This window comes from Thunnus maccoyii, chromosome 5 (assembly GCF_910596095.1).
Source record: "Thunnus maccoyii chromosome 5, fThuMac1.1, whole genome shotgun sequence".
Lineage (NCBI taxonomy): Eukaryota > Metazoa > Chordata > Actinopteri > Scombriformes > Scombridae > Thunnus > Thunnus maccoyii.
The window spans coordinates 25,821,022-25,837,295 of NC_056537.1; the positions used below are offsets into that span (position 1 = coordinate 25,821,022).

Genomic DNA, 16,274 nt, shown 5'->3' on the forward strand with positions numbered 1-16,274 from the left:
CGACTTGTATAATGTGCTGTGCGTCACCCGCACATGTTGCTGCATGGGAACATCTATGTTAATCATAGTACAGCTTTGATACTCCATATTTGATCAGACTGTTAGAGCATTGGGGTATGTGTGTGTGTGTGTGTGTGTGTGTATATGAGTAATACTCATGTGAGCCCATCATTGTTTTTACTACCGTTGCTATTTTCTCTTTAATCTTTTATGTGCATATTAAACGGCTGTGTTGAAAGAGTGTTAGCTCTCCCCACAGACGATGCCCTACATATCACAGACAGACTAATTAGGGTTTCTGTCTCCAAGGGGTGGCATATTCCTTTTCATTCTCAAAACAAACACAAGTCCTGATCATGATAAATGCAGCTACTAGTGCTCCAAATCTCCTGCAGCTTTGAGTATCTCCATCTTCATGCATGTCCAGCATGTTGTCTCCACTGCAGAGTTGGAAAATAAGAAATGTTATGCCATGTTTTCTCCTTCCTCTTATTCCTCCATGTTCATTTTCATCTCCTCTCTCTGTACAACTGAGTTGGTGCCACTCTTAAATAAAACATTGGAACTGCTTGAAGCTCCTGCCTCAGATGGCGTTCATGTATTTAAATATCATACTCTACAACAAGGGTGTCAGCTTCTTTTTACAGTGAATCCTTTGTTTTGTCATTGCAGAGAAGAAAGGTGAAACTGGCTGTTTCCAGTCCAAGAACGCTGACGAGGATGCGTGCGTAGCGGTGAAAATCGAACACTCCAGAGGTAGGCAGCATCACCTTCACACACCTTAAAGCCATCTTACCCCCTCCTTCTGTTCTCTCTTTCTCTTACATGCATCTTTTTTGCAAAACTCACCTTGCAAAAAAGCTCATCTGTGTGTTCAATAAAAAAGGTGTGTGGCTATTTGAAACTCACTTGTGTGTTTATATAGGTTATTTCCTGTGGTTACCTATCGCAGCCATTTTTTTTTCTTTACTTCTTCTTGGTCCTCATCCTGTGATGTGTGGGAGGTAGCTCTATTAAGATGCAAAGCTTTGTAACTTGTCAGTCACCAACTCAGATTCGCAGCAGGAGGCCTGCGTGTATTTGCCTTTGAAATCAATATCGCAACAGGCGTTTCAAGCATATGTGGCCTTTCAGTTCTTTCTAAACTTGGCCAGATCTAGCAGGCTCTTCTACCTCAGCAGGTCAACAGCATATGCCACATAGAAGTGGTATACATAATCTGAAAGCTGTTAACCTGAAGAATAATTTGAGGTGCAGCTCAGCACAGCGTGTCAAGTTTTTCTAGTAATAAGTCTGTAATAAACATTGTGTTTTTGTTAGGTGCCTATTCAAATTTTGAAAGTTTATAAGGGCTTAGAACATTATGATGGAAGTATATAATGGCCATTCACATGCTCAATTATTTCTCAGCAATTGTTTCAGCAATTTTTGGGTTGATACCTTTTGTTACACAGTATTGGTGCAAAAGTTAACCATTTTTGACCACTCAAGAATTGATAAAAATGGTCAAAAATCCATCCAAAATACCACATTAAGACACCAAGACCTTGAGGAACACCACAGAAAAATTCATGCTTTGATTTGGTATCAAAAACTTTTGACATTTGGAGATTTCTGTAAGAATTGCATTTTTCAGAGATTGGATGGCAAGCACTAATGTTCTGGAAATTACTAAGAAACCCCTTATTGTCAGAATACCTAGGAAAGCCATACATCCTCTTGATGCCTGAGGTCTCTAGTTTGTGGATATCAAGTTTCATGACGCTGTGATTATCCTCAAGGTCACAATAGGTCATTTTATACAGTGAAGTCAAGTTTCAAAAAATGGTCTCACTACAATGAAATAGCTATTGTGGGGACTAACATCATCACAAATGATTACAGTTGGGCTCATTGAATCCACAAGAGTCTCAGCTTTCCAGTCATACCCAATTTATGCAATTCCAATACTGTTTTGGGACCCCAGTATGCAGAAATATTCAAACATATCATTTTTAGAACAGACAAAAATAACACATTTATACTGCATTAAAAAAAATGTTTTTTGCCCAAAACTGCATGGGATTAGCATAAAGTGGGCAAGTCTGTAAAGGAGAGACTTGTGTGTACCCATAGAACACATTTTCATTTGGATATCTTGAGATGAGAGGTCAAGGCACACCTTTGAAAATGCCCATGCCAGTTTTTCCCTCGCTAAAATTTAGCCTAACTTTGGCGCATTATTTCCCAACAAGCTAGCATGGCATGGTTGGTACCAACCGATTCCTTAGGTCGTCTAGTGTCATACCGTAGCTTTAAAACTGCCCGCCCACTACAGCCTCTGAAAGACATTAATGTCAGCTGAAACGCCGACATGCTTGGGGAGTGGAAGAGGTTAAGTAAATTCCCCTTCAGTGAGCTGAACTTTAAGAAGAGGTTCATATGCAAAAAGAGGAGATGGTGCATGCAGGATGATGCTGTGAAGGGCAGTATGAACACTCCTGCAGCTTGCAGCTATGCAGGGGCGTGACGAAAGCTGCTGGTCTCTGCTCTATTTTTATATCAAACTGTGTGTGTGTGTCTTGCAGTCTGCATCCGTGTGATGAATGAGTGCTTTCCTCCTGCCTCCACTGTCTTCCTATTTTTCACTTTTTCTCATTTTCTCTCTTCCATATTCTCTTCCCTCTATCCTTTCACCCCTTTTCCATCTGGCTTTTCATTGGTCTGCACTTGTCTATTTTCATCACGCCCTTCTTGCTCTTTCCTCCTGTCTGTTTCATCCTCTTTTTCTTCAGAGCTCTCAGCTTTTTTCCTCACCTTTTGCCTCATCTGTACCCTGAGAAATTGTACCACTGTGCCCATTTCTCTGCTTTCCCTTTACCCATCTCTCTTTACACTCATTCACCTCACCACATTTCATCCTCTTTTTCAACACACCCCACATCCCTGACATTTTTGTGTCCCTGTACCTCCTGGACAGAGCAGACTGGGGTTCTAATCTCACACTGGCCCTTGGATTAGAGGATGAGGCAGGGTTAATCTGAAGAAAGTCTGGGTAGTTGAACAGAAACGGCTAATCCTCCATGCCGGGTGGTCATGATTATCTGTTACCCTGTCTGTTACACTGGCTCACACACACACACACACTCACACACACACACACACACTCACACACTCACACACTGACACTGTCTGTACCAGCATGATGGACACAATGAATGCTTCATGTACCAGGGTAAAGCCAGATGTGAAACTGTGCACACCCCTAATCTCACTGAGCGATGTAGGACACCACAAGGTTTTGTGTGGGTGTCAGTTTGTTATTTATAGCATGCGTGACCTTATAACAGTGACAAGAAAAAGTTGTGTGTGTCTTTCAGTATCTTGCATCTGCCTCTTGAAGTATTTTGTCCACAATGTTAAGAAAGCATCTCAAGCATGTCAAGATCCTAAAGACACCATCATTTCTTTCATTCTGTATTTGACAGCTGATATGCAGAAAAAGCAAATATCTTGGGACAAATCCACACAAATCCAAACCAAGTCTCCTTCATTTAGGTGCAAGAACCAGGTTAACATGGCTAGATTTCTGCTGGGCAGGGTTGGGGTTACGGTTGGGGTTACGGTTGGGGTTAGGGTTGGGGTTAGGGTTGGGGTTAGGGTTAGCCCAACTGCTGGGCAACTCTGACTTTCTGGTCAGATATTTGTTTTTATATGTATACATGTGCATGATATACATCAGACAAGAAAATAACTACTTTCCCAGCAAAGCAGAGAGAAGAAAAGAAAAGTTATTACTTGTAAAGATGCCTTCTTACATCTAAAATAGTAAAAGTTCGAACTCAGACTTAAATGAAGCTAAAAATCTAAATTAAGACAAGAAATTATTAACTGTGGGTTAATGGTGAAATTCATTACTTTGACCTTTCACTAAGCCATCAGTCCAAATGCTCTGACAAAAAAAACAAACTCAAGATTCAGTGTCTCATATCACAAAAAAAAACTAACTCAACTAACTAACTTCTGTGCAGCCTTTGCTTAGGTCAGAGGTTGAATGTCACTGTCAGCCTCTTTGAAGACACCAGTCAGTCCTGTATCTATGAGACACCAGTGAACAACAAGGCTGCAGGCATCCGCAGAAGTCTGAATCTAGTCTTTATTGGTGCCAACATATGAGATATGAGCATGAGAGAGCAGTTTTGGTCATCATTGCACAATCATTCAGGGTTTGCACTTAATACATAGATGTTTGCTTCACTTTTTTGAAACGATGGGAACCTTACACTAACCTCAACTGTGCTACAGCAGTCATGTGCTTTTAAATAAAGGGAATATAGTGTGTGGAATTTCTGTTGGTCAGACTGGTTTACTGGCAGTGGAAAAATAATACCTGTCATTTCTTCTAATACTACTCTGTTGACACATAACGCCCATCAGTGAGCATGCAGAGAGTTGTTGCCGCATGTGTCGTAATTTATATCGTATGTATTAAGCCCTTAGCTTAAATAAAGACTTCCTGTGTTGCTTTAGGGTTATTTTTGTAATCATGTGATGCCTCAGAGTTGATATATAACATAAAACCTTTGAGCGTGACTGTAACAGACAGCAAGTAACTGCTCTGCACACAACGTAGATGCAGAACATGGAGAAGCGTGAGCCTTGGTTCCCTGTGCCGACTTCTGCAAAAGGTACATCTCGTTCACAGTTATAAATAGTCTGTTTCTGGGGTCTATGTTTCATTTTCATAAAAGTTACTTTAGATTTAAACCTGTCTGGTGTTCATGGATTCTACCAGACACGTTTCCCCTGAGATCATTACTTTCGACTCGTTTGTGTTGACTCACTCAGTTTTGTCGACTGTTTTTTCTCGTTTGTCCTGTTTTTACAGCTTTAAATATTTGCACAAGAAATGAGCCTGAGGGGGAGAAGTTGATGGGATGGTAGTTTAAAATAATAAATTCGAGGCTTTGGGCTTCATTTAGAATTTAGCATGGAGATGAGAGAACTGGTGCGTGGCGCTCTAGGCTGCTTTACTGTGGTGTTTGTTAATCATTGATCAGACTAACTGATGCCAGCGGTGGACAGAAAGAAAGAAGCAGTGACTGTTATGTAGGCGAGTGTGTCCTCTACCAGTGATCTTGTTTCACACCAACACTCTGCAACAGGCTTCATTTGTTTGATTAATTTATGATTATGAGAGTAAAACTGATGATATCAATAAGCGAGAGGAAGCTGGAGAACAATTTAATCAGGTTTTTCCTGGTAGGGCTGTGCAACTGCTGAATTTAATATGGCATGAATCCAAATTTCATATCCCCTTGTTGATTTACTGCTGTTCATTTCTACATGTCAACGATCAATAGAGAAGCACTGTCCATGCAGGAGTGTGTAGCTTGCCCCAGTCTCTCATTTGTAGATTTGCAGTTTGTTAGGATGGTAAACTGCTCCTGGATGTGTGTGTGTGTACACTTGTGTGTGTGTCTTAGTTTATGCGGTTTGTACTTTTTCAAAAGCCACTTAAATAGGGGGTGTGTGAGCGAGAGTGAGGGAGGAGTCATGTACTGTTCTGTGAGACTTCTTGCTGAGCTGAGTCACTTAGCAGCGGGACTGCCTGGGAAGATCGCAAGGAGCCTAAACTTAGTGCTCTTCTGGGACACACACACACTCTCACACACATACAGCGTGGTCCCTCGCTGAGAATACACTCCACAACTGTTTTCCCGGCTGTCTCAAGCATAGGGTGAGTTCATTCACTGGGATTTTAAACTCAACAAAGTATTTTACTTCTACTGTCCTTGTTTAATCCTTCTCCTTAGATTCTCTTTCGCACGTGTTGTCTTCTCTCAATTCTTATTAGATGTACTTGTTACAGCCTTTGATTTTGGCGGATTTGCACCAGACCACGCTTTGAGGACGACTAGAATCAGCTTGCATGCACTCATATTGACCTGCTTTTTGATTTGTTGATTTGTGAGAATGTAAAAATGTTGCAATGTTTGCACTCTAAAACTGGCGGAGCCTTTGATATAATACATTGCCTATGCATTATGTGTGAACAGGATGATTACTGCACTCCATCATTTCTGACCCCACTTCAACCATGCTGTAACAGTTCAAAGCTGATTTATGGTAAACTGATGTGTGAAGGATTTTTTGATAAGATATTCAGAATATGGCTGTTTACTTCAACTTCGACTCTGATTTCTTCTATCCATCTTCGTCTCTCATGTTCACTGAGAGTTGTCATCACTCTATCTGTGCAGAAGCTGACTTGAAGCCACCCAGACGCTCTTTAATATGCCAGCCCATTTATTAAGAAGAAGCAGAATTTGTAAAAAGTCCTCTCAGACATTCCCTGTGATCTGAATGTCGCACCCATGGGGCCTAAGACAAAGCCTCGGTTTTGAGCCATGTCATACCCTCCTCAGCCCGGCTTCATGTGCAGCTGGCAGGGTGGGGACACATTCACACTGCACCAAACAGACAGGTGTGCCTTTGTTTCTCAACTAGAGCTCTAACACTGGAGTATCAGCACAGTTTGCCAGAGGGAGAGTTAGGAGGAGGGACAAAAAGGGCAAAACAAGTGACACTTAAAAGACTGGCCAGACAGGCCTGCTGTCAGGTGAGATGGTGATGTCATGAGCTGATGACAGAAATATCCTGAACGTTCACTTAATAGTGTTTGATTGAGAGGCTGAGTGGAGATTAGGCAGCTGGCACACCTGGCCACCTGCACATCCATGAGGACATTTTGTTTGTGTTCTTAAAGGATAAGGAAGTACCTCAAACTTTGCTGCAGACATAGGACCCATTGTCCTGTATTGTTTTGCTTTGTTATTTGTTTATTTTGTTTTTTATATTATTTTTTTTGGCATTTTCACCCTCATAGGACAGTCAATAGTGGTTTTTGAGTTATCTCAAAAACCACTGGATGGATTCCCATGAATAGTGGTATAGACATTATCGTCCCCAGAGGATGTATCCTAATGACCTTGGTGATCTGACTGACATTTTCTTGAGTGCCACCATGAAGTACATATCTGTGGTTTTGAGTAAAATGACTTCAACAACTATTGGATGGATTACCATGAAATTTAGTACAGTAATTCAGTAAGTATTAGTAATTAATTCCCTAAAATTTGAGATTTGTGTCCTTGAATTATGAACTGTTCATTCCTTCAAATAGGCCAAAAGAGTTATGTAGGCATAAGCAGTGAGGTTTCATAATTGTCAGGGCATGATTGTGTGTACAAAATTTCAACTCAGTATATTCAGTACTTTGTCCAGATATTCCACTCAGGACCAAAACATTTCACCAACAGATCAACAAGCTTTGCCATCCCTGTAGCCCAACTATCTTAAGCACTAGTTGGGATGATTCACTATTTTTGGACACTGTTTGTTTTTTTGTAGCAGAGAGAGATATTTGTGTCGGAGGGATACATTCCTTCAGCCTCCTTCTCCAGCTTTCAGTAAACTCTATTGCTTCTGTTGCTGTGATGTAGCAGAGATCACACTGAGCTCAGGTGAAGAAAGAAAGTAGATCCTCCCTACTCAATCTTTTTGAAAATGAAGATGGACTGGGCAGCGTTTGGTTTCAAACACCTTTGCTTTGAAGAGATTACGACATTGTTCTGTCTCACACTCACACAGTAAGGGAAGAAGCTGTTTTTAGTTGAATGTTGAGGCTAGGTGCTTTTCAAGCCAATATTTTGCACACGTCTTTACTCACAATGACACCTGACCTTTATGAGAGACTTTCTCATTTCTTAACGCTCTATGTGTAGTTTTGGATTTATTGAGATAGAAGCTGATGCCTCCAGGCTCAGTCTGCTCAGTAGTGAAATAAATTTTGCATCTTCAGAGGGTAACGTGCTTGTTGCCATGGCAGCAAGTCTTCCCATCCTCCAACAAGGACAAAGGCAAAGGTCGAGTATCGGTTTGACTTCTTTATAAACACCTCACTTCCTGGATTGCAGCAGTGCTGCAACAAAGTTTTGGTTTCTATGAAAAGCAGATTGCCTATGTACAGTAAAAGCACCAGTGAGGATATAAATATATATTCACTGGCATCACATATAAAATATATTTGTAGCTTTAAAACTGGGGTTTGATATAGATCATGCTCCTTGTTCAGCTGAAAGTAGTCTTTTGTTTATCATTCACATCAACAAGTCTCAGATCCAGACAACAGGGCTCCTTCCCTGTCACACAGATGAGAAAGGAGAATTAAAGTGTTTCCGTGGGGTGGTGGCTGGCTGCTACTAATTTACTGCGCACGGTGGTCTGTCACTTGTGCCAAGCCAGTTTTAATGAGAAGATGCCAGAATAAGTGTGTTACCAGGAACAGAAGTTCCTTCAAAGTACTCTGGTTCTGAGAAAGGAAGTAAAGATCATCCTGTTTCTTACTGTAACAGGACTGGCTGTGTGTCATTGACCTAATAGTTCTGATAGGAGCTTTCAGACAGATAATCTGATCGTAATTCAAAATCTTGTTCTACACAATTAACAGTGATTTTTATGCGGTTCAGATATATTTGTTTTTCCAGATATATCTACTTACATCGCTGTTAAATCTCTCTTGTTCTAATTCAAACATCTTATCTTGAAAAGTGACACTTAAAATACCTGCACAACTTGCTCTGGTTCAAGTGCAGCACAGTACAGTACAGCACAGAGGTGATTTACAACTGAGGGACTGGTGTTTGACACATTTAATAACAACCCTGGCAGACAGAGTCAGGCTCTGGAGAGCAGACCTCCTGCAATCTTCCAGGATAAATACCGTATGTGGAGCATAATCTGTAGGCGTAGACTTCATTTTGGGCCATATATGTATAAAATGGTGCATAACATGTTGCTGGATGTTTTCTTATGTTTCTCTTAATGTGGCCAAGGGGGAAGCCAAGCACTTAATCAAGAGGAATTCCTGAGGCCGCCTTTAGAATTGATTGGTAATTTTGGGGCCCTGTTTAGAAAGTCTGCTATCCCAAACACAGCGTGGGACCGTTTCCAGTCAGACAGTTGCAAGAGTTGCTGCCTTTAATTACGGTCAGGCTGTAAAAATAGAAACCATGACTATATGATTCTGTGGTTTTTTTTTTACTCTTTCTGTTTCAGGATTGCTAAGATAAAGATTACTGTGGAATATATAAATATGGGGCTCCAAGAACCATTTGGGCATGTAGTAACAAAATTTTTGTAAACAAGCTGCATCTGGAAGTATACACCACATATAAAGTATATACATAGGGTATTATAGTTAAAGCTGTACTCAATATTTTTATGTTTACAATGGATCAAATGATTATTTCTAATGTGAAAGGTACCATAAGTACTGCTCTCCTTAGCTCTAGGAAGCATTTTAGCTTCTTTCAGCTCATTGTTTTGGTTTTACAGCTTTAATGTTTTGGTTCAGCTGCAGCCAAAAAAGATCTGATAAAGCCAGTGTACGTTACCTGCCAGGTATCCAAAGGGAGACAGGCAAAGTTTGTAACTAGCTGGTGACCATAGTGGAGCATTTAGCGGCTATAGAGCCAGATGTTTCCCTCAGGAATTAGTAGCAAAAGAGAGCTAAAAGGAGGGTGAATATTAGACTTATGTTTGTGGCCAGAAACACAACTCCAAATGATGCTTATTTGTTCTGTGTCTGTTGGATATACAATTGTTCACTAACATGTTCACCATATCAATTTTAGAAGATAAAGCTGTTTACAGCTTGTTGTGGTTACAGCTTGTTGCGTGGCTCTCATGGCCAAAAATGTAAACTAATGCTTGTTTTTATGTATTTGTCCAGTAAGGATAATGATCATTCTCCAAGATAGAGTTAGCTAACTTGATATTCTTTCCTGGAAGTGCAGATGGTTTCAGCTTGGTCTATTTTTGGACAAGAAGAGACAGAGTCCATCAAGAAATTAAGACCTCTTCTCAATTATTTATATCACATGGATGGAAAATTTCTCTTTCCATTTTACCAATGAACCCCAAACAGAGAAGGACGAGACTTACAGTACCAGTCAAAAGTTTGTAAATGTTTGACTGGTACTGTATCTTTCTGTGATATCGTACTGTGGACCTTTCATGAGTGAAAACAGAACAAACACAAGTTAGAAGTCCAAAGTTCTATAGTTTCTATGCTTTAAGTTTCACTCTACAGCTTCAGGAATAGACCACTACAAACAGTTTATCCATACAAGTTATCCAGGTGCAAAGCCACATCGATTTCTGCACTCAACCTATACATCAATGCTTCTTGTTAAATCACACACGCCCATTTAAGTGATCACCTTAAATGGAAACTAATGGACTAATAGCTTGTAAACTAATGACACTGGCTTCTAGCAATGTAGTTCCATATATGGACTTATGGCCTTACTATGCTGCATGTCGGAGTGTCCACGTTTCATGTTGTATGTGTGTGTGTGTGACTGTGAGGTCAGAGAGAGGTAGATTTAGGCTGCTGTAAACACTGCCAGTCTGTGTGTGTGAATGCGTGTGACTGTCGCTCCATTAAATCAGTCTGTCTGCTCTTTCTAAACACTGATGCTGTACCATCTGTGGCCAGCTGGTTGGATAAAGTCTCGCTGCTGCTGATCATCGACTGGATCATTAGCTGGATAATCAATTGAACTGTCTGAAACTCTCAAATATTTAGTCTTCAGCTCTTCTGGTAGCATAACATAAATGTACTTGCACCAGTGAATATACAGTACACACTGTGTATAAATACCGTATGATGATCTGCAGGGATCCCTACAGGTCAGTCAATCGATGAGTTATGAGAGGAATTATCTCTCCCTGTATGAGATACACTGAGGCTTATAAAGTGTGATGACAAGTATGTCTACGAACAGTGATCCTTCAGGCCTTGAAAATCTTTTGTTGTAAATTTGAATAAGCACAGCTGTGAAAGTTTTTGAAAATGAAATTTTCAATTTTTTTATGAAGATTGTGGCTCAGAATAAAGACACAGGCACCAATACTGCAGACAGACATTTAAACTCAGAAACTACTTCTACTTTCTAGCCATTTGGCCTTTTGCTAGTTCATGACTATTTGAATGATATCTTTTTTTTTTTTAACATTTTGCTCCTTACACAGATTATGCATCATGCTGTAGATGACTGCCTTACAATAGTGCCTCACAATAGTGCACTGTTAGTAATCTCAGAAGCTCACTGTTTCTAAAAATACATGTCATGCAATTTTTTTCATTTGATGCAGCCATAGTGCAGAAAGAAGGAAATGCTGTCATGTATTTAAATATATTACCCAAAATAAGTGGGCTTGCTGCAGCTAGAACATACAAGAAAATGCAAAATATTTATTTAAGCATTGAGTTCAAGGAGTTAAATCTGTTAAATCAATGCAGACAGAAAGACAGAGGTCCAGACAAAGCAAATTAGAGTGTCTGAGTCGTGAAAGAGTCAACGAATGGTGGTCTAGGGGTTTAAAGATGCTGACTGGTTCGAGTGCAGCTGGGGACCTTTGCTGTGTGTCATCTCTCTCTCTTCATTTCCTGTCACCTCTATACTGTCCTCTGTCTAATGAAGGGGAAAAACAAATGTTGTCACGTTTACATGAATCACTACATAATGTTTTATGTTATCAACACTCTGCTGTAATCTGTATCATCACATGATTTCATTGTCTGTGAAAAGAAGACATGTTGAATTGTTCTCGCTTTAATGGTTGTGCTTTCTCTCTTTGTCCTTGTGTCCTTCAGCTCTAGGTAGTGGTCTGTCGCGTGAACACAGTAACCCGCCCAGTGTGCAGGAGTGTCTGAGTCGGGCGGGTGGTGGGAAGAGTGAGAAGAGCAGGAGAGGGGTCAATGGAAGAGGCCCCAGCAGCAGACCTCAGCTGCCGACTAAACCACAAGGTAGGCCGACATAATGACAGCTCACAACACATTCAGCCAAACACCGCATGGTGGGAGGGCCAGATGACACAATTGTTACAGCATATCAATCTATGATTCATATGTAAACTTAGTGAGAAAATGCTGAGACTCATTGTTCAGTCTTAGTATGACCTTTATGTTAAAAACATTCCATTGTGCTCACTATGTAATTCTCAAGAAACACTACAGCATGCTGTATGACTGTCCACATGATCAGGCCACCACAGGGAAACAGTGAAAACAGGAATAACCTTACGTAAGTTGGCCTGGGATCAGTGAACCCTGTACCTCGTTCCTCTTTTATTTGAGCTGAGTAAATCATTCCACACAGATAAAACAAGAAACAGAGGTTCCTTCTCTCTGCTGCTGTAAATCATGCAGGAAATTTAATTCCCAAATGCATGATTTGTGAGAAAAGTGAAACTACTCCTCTATGCAGAGCTGGGTAACATGTTTCTTACATTTAGGGTGTTTAATACAGGTCAGTGTCCTGCATGTGGTGTCAATTGGAATAGCTCATACTGCCCTCTTCAGCTCCAAACTGACATTGCAGTGACTAGTGACAGTAAAGACAAAAATCAAGGTGATCATCTACATCTACAAGCGTCCAAGAGAGTCACTCATGTTCGTATTTTTTTTCTTTTGTCTTCTCTCCAGTGCCTCCAAAGCCAGCACACCTCCAGAGCCCGGTGACAGAGCTCTCGTCCCCGCTGAGCCACATCCAGAAACCACTGCTTAGATCGGGCATGGAGGAGGGAGGTGGAGGAGGAGGAGGAGGAGGAGGAGGAGGAGGAGGAGGAGGGGGAGGAAGAGGGGCTGTGAACCGGGAGAGAGCCAGAGAGAAACACTCCAAAGTCTCAGACCTCATCAGCCGCTTTGAGGAGAACAGGTAGGGGCTTTTTACTCTTTTCTGGTGTGTGGTTTTCCTTCTTTAAGGTTCACAATTATGGAGAAAATCATGTGAAAATATATGCTGTAAAGAAGAGTTGAAGGATTAGATTTGTGTAAGAAGCTGCTCATTTCATTTGATCCCAATCTGTTTTGTGATATTATTCTGTAAAAGTGGCTCTTGAATATTGCTCTCGCTCGAGAAAATTTAGCTGATTCAAAACATTATCGACCAGCTTAGCAATTTTTGCCATGATAGATTGGTTCTGCTTGAATAACTCCATCCACGCCACTTAATGGCTTTTGTAAAAAAGCGACCTAATTCAGGCTGTTGTAATCGCAGTGACGCCACAAGAAGGCAGAAATGGAAAAGCTTTCTTTCCTAACGTTTCCTACATCAGTTATTTCAAGGAGTAAAAGCAGAAGTGCTTCGATTAAAGTCTTTAGGCCTGACTCATTGATAGTAGTTCAGGCGAGAGCTTTAGACGGCACAAGTGGAGATTAGCCCGTGCTTCACAAGCCAAGCGTTAGCAAGGGGATGAAAGGAGATTTATACAGGCGAGGGGAAACACAGCTCCTCATTCAGTTGTGGGACAGGACTCAGCGTGGTGAGATGAAACCCAGGAGAATGAGGTAGGAGCTCTTTGACCAACTCTTCCATTCTCATCTTCGTTTTCCGCACTTCGATCTTATCGCTGTTGGCTGTGCTTTTACACAAACTCTAAACAAACCTTTTTTTAGGCTTTACATCTTTTTTTATCACAAGTAAACTAAGTTTTGATTGTAGCTGCAGCCTTGCTTATGTGAGAGAGGCTCACTGATGGTGGTGAGACAATGGTGCCCTTGTCCTGACTGCTCATACAGTAGATCCCAAAAATATTCAGTCTGCAGCAGTAGGCCACTAAAATCTCACTCAGTCTAGAGCTTCAGCCTGTAGCCTCACATTCAATTTCTACTTACTTATTTCTACTTACTTTCTCTGACGTGGGTTTCTGAAAACAGAATTTCTGTATGCAACCTGAATCCCAGGTGTTGTCATCATATTTTGTAATGTGAAATGAGGTTAATCAGAGGAATCGGGTGTATCTTTTTCATTCAGACTCTGCTGGGCTGTGGGGATTAGCCCTCTAGTGGCCCTGGAACTGAAGAGAAAGGCCTGCAGCTTCCGAGAACTGAATTAGCCTGCTAATATACTAATCTGGTTCACATGGCACTTGGCTGCCTGAAAGGCACCTAGACTGCCACATGGCAAGTGAAGCCGTTCTTAATTCTTGTCTAACTCAGCCTGCAGAGGCTGTTTTAAAACACTGTCATGTGCTGGAACACTTACTGCGCTATTTATATGCAAAGAGGAACTGCTGCATACACCTACACACTACAAAGTGAAGTTGTGTGTGTGTTTCTGAAAACAGTATTAAATATCTCTCACCTCTACTTATGGTATTATTATTCAGTCTTCCTCTGAGAGGTAAGGGTGATATTGTTTCATGTTCAAACATCTCAGGTGGCCCAAGGCCCAGAAGTGATTCATCTGTAGTGTTTCACCAGCCTGTTGTTGTTCCTCTATTTTTACACATTTCCTGTTTCTACCGGACATCGAGATGGCGTGCAACAGTGAACGTGACTGAGTATAAGTATCACCTGCTTGGCTGATGTTTTATGGATCAGTAAAGGTTAGATTACAGATATGGTATCTCTTATTTCTTTTCTGCCAGAAATAGTGATGTTCCAAGCGCTAGAAGTTTTTCATAGATCTGATTTGTGGTCAGCTTTACAAAAAGAAACGAGGCTTCGGCAGAACTGAACAGAGATACTATAGCTACTGTAGGTTGCAGCGTACCGTAAGAACGGAGGCTCGGAGGATCCAACACAGGGAAACAGCTGGACTGGCTGCCGGGTACAGGATGTAGAGCAGCTGAATGGTTACATTGTACGTGCATGTGTGAGTGTGTATGAGATGAGTGTGTATTTGTGTTAATCTAGCTTCCAGCCCTGCGCTGTATTTCAAATTGTCTTGTGCAATCTGTTTTTCCGTTTCATTCATGTTCAAGCAGCGGATGAAAAAGACACAGATTTCCAAATTTTCAAGATATAACACAGCTTTTCCACGTGTGTGTGTGTGTGTGTATGTGTGTGTGTGTGTGTGTGTGTGTGTGTGTGTGTCTGGAAGGAAGTAGGACAGCATCTATCTCTGGGGAGTAGTGTTGTAGCTCTCGTCCTCCTCCTTTGCTCCTCCTGTCCTCCTCATTACTGTACCTCCATTCCTTCTCTGCTTTACACACACACACACACACACACGCACACACACACACACACACACACACATACAAACATCCTCTGCACTGCACCAGGCTCATAAGACAGAGGGAAGTTTGTACATCTCCACAGTTTTATTTTTAACCCTCACACTCACGTGCAAAAGCTCTCCTCTTACCGTTGTGCCCCACACTGCTGCCCCACTGATCACTGTGTCAGCTTGAGCAGCTACTGAACAGACTCTGGTCTTTTTCCCTCCCTTTTCCTCTACTTTTTTATTTTTTGGAAGGCTGTTAGTGAACTCTCTCTGTGTCTCTCGTTGTGCTGATCAACTTCCTCCTTTCCTTTTTCCTCTGTTCCTCCAGCAACACAGAGAACAAGAGAGACGTTTCACCGCTAAAGATCAGCAAGTCGTCCAACTGCAGCCCAGCTCACCACGCCTACCAGAAGCAGACAGACACTGGCAGGATTCAGGAGAACCGGTCGGCCGCAGATTTGGGCTCAGCACCGGCCGAGCCACAGGATGCTCGCAAGCCGGCAGCTAACGGGGTGCTAGCACAGATGGAGCAGGACAAGGAGAAGGAGGATAAAAAGGAGGGGAACGATGAAAGTGTGAGGATAGAGACTGCTGGGCTGGTGAATGGAGATATGGGGGACGGGAGCACAGAACAGAGTGATGATCATTCACCTCCACACACAGGCAGGACTGGTACAGAAAGCCACATGGAGAATGAGGACAGTGGAACTAAAACAGAGAGTGAACACAGAAATGAAGAAGGGAGCACAGACCAAAAGGTACGTGCAAGTCTGCTGGTAGATTTTCCACATGTTGACTTTGCTGTGTGTGTTAAATCCCCTGTGTCATATATTTATGAGCTGACAGAGCTGAGCTACCTGCTGTCTTGTTGCTCTGAGTCTGCAGTCTCTGATAGATAAACTGTCAGCATTTATTTAAGCTCTGGGCTTTCAGCACAATTAAATTCTCTGAACTAATTCAGCTCCGGGTCACTCTAACATCGTAAGGATAGAGTTACAAGGGGAGAAGTGTTTGTGTATGTGTGTGTGTATCTCTCATTCATTACTCGTAAGTGAGTGTGTGTGTGTGAGGGGTTATTTTCTGCAAAGGCCAAACAGATGTTGAATACTTGAGCAGCTGAGATTGTGCCTTTGCAACCTCCCCCCGTGGGAGTCTATGGTGCCTGTTGTTGTGTACCGATTATAACTATCTCAAGTTCAGATCACTCTCTGTCTT

The 16,274-nt window shown here is 41.6% G+C and overlaps 1 protein-coding gene across 1 annotated transcript in view; it reads left to right on the forward strand.

The window, feature by feature from the left end:
• fgd4a (FYVE, RhoGEF and PH domain containing 4a) overlaps positions 1–16,274 on the forward strand; it is a 53,272-nt gene that overhangs the window by 28,197 nt on the left and 8,801 nt on the right. Inside the window, exons 2-6 of the mRNA XM_042412838.1 lie at positions 673–756; positions 11,705–11,857; positions 12,536–12,637; positions 12,680–12,767; positions 15,388–15,817. Coding sequence (XP_042268772.1) covers positions 673–756; positions 11,705–11,857; positions 12,536–12,637; positions 12,680–12,767; positions 15,388–15,817 — 857 coding nt within the window. The remainder of the gene's footprint in view (positions 1–672; positions 757–11,704; positions 11,858–12,535; positions 12,638–12,679; positions 12,768–15,387; positions 15,818–16,274) is intronic.